The sequence below is a fragment of the Macrobrachium nipponense genome, chromosome 11 (genome assembly GCF_015104395.2).
Source record: "Macrobrachium nipponense isolate FS-2020 chromosome 11, ASM1510439v2, whole genome shotgun sequence".
Lineage (NCBI taxonomy): Eukaryota > Metazoa > Arthropoda > Malacostraca > Decapoda > Palaemonidae > Macrobrachium > Macrobrachium nipponense.
Genome location: NC_061087.1, coordinates 36,141,847 through 36,147,993, shown reverse-complemented (window position 1 = coordinate 36,147,993; position 6,147 = coordinate 36,141,847). Strand labels below are relative to the sequence as shown.

The 6,147-nt window shown below is 41.4% G+C and overlaps 1 protein-coding gene across 1 annotated transcript; it reads right to left on the bottom strand.

Annotated features, from left to right (window-relative positions):
* Positions 1-4,748: 4,748 nt before the first annotated feature.
* Positions 4,749-5,318, bottom strand: LOC135208476 (uncharacterized). Its single transcript, XM_064240708.1, has 2 exons — positions 5,216-5,318; positions 4,749-5,140 (listed from the first exon to the last, which is right to left on the bottom strand). Exons 1-2 carry the CDS (start codon positions 5,316-5,318, stop codon positions 4,749-4,751), a joined length of 495 nt encoding a protein of 164 aa, XP_064096778.1.
* Positions 5,319-6,147: the final 829 nt, after the last annotated feature.

Below are 6,147 nucleotides of genomic sequence, written 5' to 3'. Positions count from 1 at the left end.
TCGCGCACTCTCACTCTCTCTCTATGTCTGTCTTTCAGTAGCTAACCCCCTAATTTCGTGGTTTAAATGAATAGATTAATCGAGATGACAAATACATCGGCGATTCCTTATTTTGCGGTTTTTCAGTAGACAAATGTCGGTGCTACTTTCGCTTGTTATTCACGAGTCTCCTACTCCGAGGTGCTACTACTAAACATGGCGAAAGCTCCTTAGGGCGCTGTGTTTAATACTAGCACCTCGAGGATCAAAGTATTATATACGTCTGTTACTGTATTGGGTGGTCGACAAATAGTATCAATAAACGATATCTTTGTGCGGCCATCTGCTTTACATCTACCATTTGGAGTTTAGTACCTGCGCCTCGGAGTAGGTGACACGGAGATAGCTAGCCAAAGTAGCACCCTAATCTCATTTGTCGCCTTCAACACCTTGCAACAGAAATGGCCTCTCTGGAATTCCGCCACTCGTGTTGCACTCATCTCCTACCTCCTGTCTTATAGTATGCTTCTCTCTCTCTCTCTCTCTCTCTCTCTCTCTCTCTCTCTCTCTCTCTTACGATAACAGCGCTCACAAACCCTCAACTAACGTTATATTCTCCCCGCAGTGCAGTGGCGTGAGGTAAAATGCACGTAAAGATACTCGGACAGCAAAAATAGGAATGTGTATATATGAATTAATAAACAAACTACGGTAGCATTTTATCTCGACCGTATATACTGCTACTATGAGCAATTACTTTATGTTTACATATACCTTTTCAGTAACTACTAATTAGATCTTTAGTTGTTAATATTTTTAAGCGTGTTTTTTATATTAAATCCACTGGTTAGAATTAAATTTTGCGAAACCATATCCCTTAAGGCTCTATGAGTATTGATTTAATTGCCAATTATTATTATTATTATTATTATTATTATTATTATTATTATTATTATTATTATTATTATTATTATTATTATTATTAATAAAAATATTCATAGTAGCATGAGTCTTAAAATGGAGAAACAAGTCTACAGTTATGTATATATACATATATTTGAAAATGGATCTATACAGATAGCTTTCTGGAACCTGTTCGATTCCCGTTTTCAATCAAATGCATCGATGCCACGCCCCAGTTAAGCAAAAAAAAAAAAAAATGAGCTCTAAACAAGTGAAGTTTTCTGTAAACTAAGGAACCGGTCATCAAACAGAGACCAGGTTATGCCGAGAAAGCAAGCAAGCAAACAGGACAGCGAGGCTCAGACAAAGACTGGACATCTAGATCAACCCTCAAGGCAGTAGTACAATCGACGTCTTTTTTTTTTTTTTTTTTTTTTTTTTTATGGGTCCCTCTTCGAATAAGGCAATTCGGCTACTGGACGCCCATGCTGTTGATGACCATCAAAACGACTGACTGCATTGGGCAAGGACTAGTTGGACGTTCCCGACGACTGACCGGGCTTTCATCAGAGAACGACAGCTCTACCTGATGGTTGGGTTGTTACATCCAGTAAGCCATCTTTAAATATATTCACATATACATAACTGTGGATATGTTTCTCCATTATTATTATTATTATTATTATTATTATTATTATTATTATTATTATTATTATTATTATTATTATTATTATTATTATTATTATTATTATTATTATTCTCTCAGTCAATGAATGACTGCTGTGGAACTCGATAAAAATATCGAGATTACGAACCTCGGAGTACGTATGTGAGGGTACAGATATGGAATTATGAGGCCTTTACTTATGCCACAGGGCATGCCGGGATAAAAGATTTTATTTTGGAAAATCTGGCGGAACTGGGTCTACTTTAAATTCTTTGGAAACAACAACTAGCTAGGGGGTCCTACCTAATGTGAACAGAAATAAATGTATGTATCTTTTGTAAAGTTACACCAAAATATTTTCGTAAGGATTGAAGGTAAACGTATTATGTGTACTTGTAATCTAACTCCTTAAGGCTATCAGAAGAATAACAAAAGTTACATGAGCTCTCATTGGCTCCTCGGCACTGTACCAATGTTGTAATTTATGCACAATATTAAAACAAATGTGCCACTACGTTGCAAGGAGAAAAACACTTGATCTAGTGAGTAAGAATGGTGCATTAAACAACGAATAGCACTGTAAGTAAAACTGCTCCCACTGAAATCTGCGGAATCTTGTCCCGACAATGGCACTGGAACTAAGTGTGTTGAGTGGCACAACGGAAAGTTACACGAATCTGCAAAGCAGATAACGTTGTAACCAACGGCAACGGGATAACAATGGGGAAACTTACGTAAACTGATCATTACTGAAATGGAAAATGCAAAATACGACTTATATCAAATTATTGAATGAATCCCACATTACTTGATTACTGTTAGCACGACCGACATAGACTTTAAGAAAAAATTCCAAAATAAACGAAGTGTCACAAATACAGTCAAAATCACTGGGGTCCCTGAAGGAGAAAGGACAATAGGAGCATGGGAATGGGAGAAACAGGGGGAGTGAGGAATGAGCGCAAGAAAACAGTAGGTGAGGGCCGACAACCAACTTCCAATTCGCATTATCCGAGTTCGTGGGCAAGACTTGCGTTAGTTAAACAAGCCAGAACACTAGTGGAAGGGCTTCGTCACTTGCGGTTCCTCACCAAGGAATAAGGGTAGGTTTACACCTACGCACTTTTGTGTTGCGGGCTGTTACGGCCTGGGACCGCAAGAAAGCGCACGAAAGCGCACCAAAAGCGCACCAAAAGCGCGCCACGTCGCTGGCGGTGGCTGGCGCGGACCGTTAAAGTTACACAGCGCCTCCAGGATTTTAAAACTTTTCAAATTTCTGCGTGGCGTCTGGCTGCGTGATGAAGTCGCATGAAACCGTAAGCGGTGTGGCGCGGCGCCGCAACAAAAGAGGTAAGAACCTGCATGGTGCAGTACTACCCTGGTGCGGTGTGGTGCGGGTTCATACCTCCCGTGCAGGAGTGTTACGGCGTGATGTTACAGCACCGTGCGGTGCCCGTGAGGTGCCATTACGGCACCATCATACACGATTAATAAATAACGCGCACATGTTGCAGGGCGTGCGGCGTGCGTGCGGTGTGTTACGGCGTCTCCCTAGGTCGATTGGATGGAAGATTGCCGTGCATTCTGGGGAGGATAAAAGGGGTCGGACAGACCACGGGGCCATCATTTGCGCTCTGACAATTTTATTTCTTTTAACAATAAATGATTTTTTAGTGTTTTTCTTAATATTAAATGATTTTGTACATTTTATATCATTCATAATGTTTCTTTATGTAATAGATATGTTGAAATGCTGACTTGCATTTACATTTTCCATATTGATGCTTAATTTATATGTCATGACAGTATGTATGATGATATGATTGGGTGAAATAAAATTGGAAAATGAAAAAGCATTGCCATAAAGAATAATAACATGAAAAAATATAACAGGAAATCTAACATGAAATATGATATATGAAATATGAATTAAATAGAACTCGGAAAATAACTTGAACTATAAAATGAAATGTAACATGAAATAAATATGACCATCAAATGATATAATAACATACAAGGTAAAGAAAAATAATACAATATTGAGAACATGATCAAATGAACATGAACACATACAAATGATAATGAAACAATAATTAACATTGACTGGATATGGTTATTAACAGGGGAACAATGAAAAATCAGTAACAGACTAAAGACATATTGACCTCAGTTGATAATATATGATATTTGCAGTTGAAAATGTTGATAGAAACCAAGTCCCAATTTCATTTTCTTACATTCTATGCTTGTCATGTTCATTTTCTTACATTCTCTGCTTTTCTTGTTTTTTTTTACTTACATTCTATGCTTTTCATGTTCATTTTCTTACTTTCTATGCTTTTCATGTTCATTTTCTTACATTCTATGCTTTTCATTTTAATTTTCTTACTTTTTATGCTTTTCATGTTCATTTTCTTACATTCTATGCTTTTCATGTTTGTTTAGTATAAGTATTTTTGTTATGTCCATCATTGCTTCTCATTTGTCTCATTATTATGAATTATGTTATTACTTGCAGTTAATAATTTTCCAACATCATTTTTTATATGTACCACTCATCATTCCAATATTCTTTATTATATTAATATAGTTATTAGTTCTTAGGACAATACAAAAGTATGGGAGTATAAAACAATGAAAAATACATCATGATCTTTATTTACAATGGTGTACATTGGTTGGGTTATGTTTTATTACAGAGTTCTTTGTGTCCTCTAGTCGTCAGCAGCTGTTCGTCCTCGAGGAAACACCATTCGCTCTTGCCATTCCACTGTGCCTGCATCCGATGAGTAGTACTGGGCCAGGTAATCTCTGACGACCTTCGCTCGACGTGTGTAGTTCGGTTCCCTTCTTGCAATGAGTCGTTTCATGAGGTTCAGTGACTCCTGCCTCCAAGTACCTGGTGCGACTTTGTGTTGTTAGTCCTCATGGTCGATGTCAGTGCCAGCACATGGGTAGCGTTGCAGTGCCAGGTTGTGCATGACACATGCACACAAAGTTATCCTCTTGCACACCTGTACATCCTGTTGCATCGTCGTCCCGAAGACTCGCCATCTCATCTGCAGCAGGCCGAATGCGTTTTCCGCCACACGATGAGTGCGAGATAATCTGTAGCTGTATAGTCATTCAGTGGGATCTTGTGATTGGCGGGAGTAGGGCTTCATCATCCACGACTTGAGAGGGAAGGCATCGTCGGCGACTAATTGTGGAAGGGGATGGGTTCATCGTCGTCGGGCAGATTTCTGTCTTGTGGGAGTCCTGCTCGGTTGTTTGTGATGGCCCTGGCCAGGTTGCACTTCTGCCAGGTTCCTCCATCCCCAGCACCTTCTGCACCGACGTCGACGAACAGGAACCAGTACTTTGCATCAGAGAGGGCCATGAGGACGATGCTGTGGAACTTCTTGTAATTGAAGTGCAGTGATCCTCCACCTTTGGGTTTCTTGATTGCGATGTGCTTCCCATCCAGAGCTCCCACACAATTGAAGTAGTTCCACTTTGAGGTGAATTGTTTTTCTACGTCGTTCCATTCTTCTGGTGTCTTGGGGCACTTCATCACTTCTGGTTTGTATGTGTCGATAATGGCTTGGCAGACTAATGGGATAAATCAGCATATGGAACTCTTGGAGACTCTGAAGCTGCATTGGAGGCTTGCATAGTCATTCCCACTTGCCAGGTGGCGGAGAGTGACTGCCAACTTGAGTCCCACCTCTTGTGCAAGCCGTATTTTCGTGTCCTTCTTCTTCAAAATGGGCGTCTGCCTATCGACCATCTCCTCGAACAATTCAGGGTAGATGAGTAGAGAGTTCTTGTGTCCTTTGCAGTCCTCCTTGTTCAGTTCTTGTAGTAGCTGGTCGTAGTCTCCATGTAGTTGTCACCGTGTCAGCCACTCACGAGCCCAAATCCGCTCTGCCCTGCTGTCCTTTCTGTGTAATTGTGCAGGTGGCTGTGGCACTATAGTACATCTTCTCAACCCACCAATGACCTGGACTGCACAGAGACACAGGACAGCTACCAAAAATCTCTGGGTCTCCTGGGGTGAGAGGCTTTTGAGGTCCATATTGCATGCTGGGTGAGTGTGGAATGAAGGATGTGCTTGGCAGGCCTCTGTATATACCCAAGGTTCATATCCAGCACGGTGTGGCACGTTGCATGTGCAACAATCATGGACCGTTCCATGTCGAGTCTCGTGCAGATGTGCCCGCACTCTGCAACAACACTGCAAGCCACCCACAACACACTGCTACACGGAGTAACAAAGCCGCAAGAGCGCATGCCCTGGCATAGCAACAACCACCATAAAACCGCACCAACGCCGTAACAGTCTGCTAGACACCGCAACATCACCGCAACAACACGCCATAACATGCCCGTAACACACTGCACGGGTCCGAGCCACGCCGCCCAATAACGGTAATTTTTTCTCCCCACAGCGTCAATTTTTGTGCCGTTTCTTACAGTCCCACACCATAACAGCCTGCAACACAAAAGTGCGTAGGTGTAAACCTACCTTAAGATAGGAGTTGTGGGGGGAGGGGGTGCGCTTCCGGGTTCCACTTCGGGGAGCGCTCAGGTCTCTTTTGGGCGGAATGGGACATTTA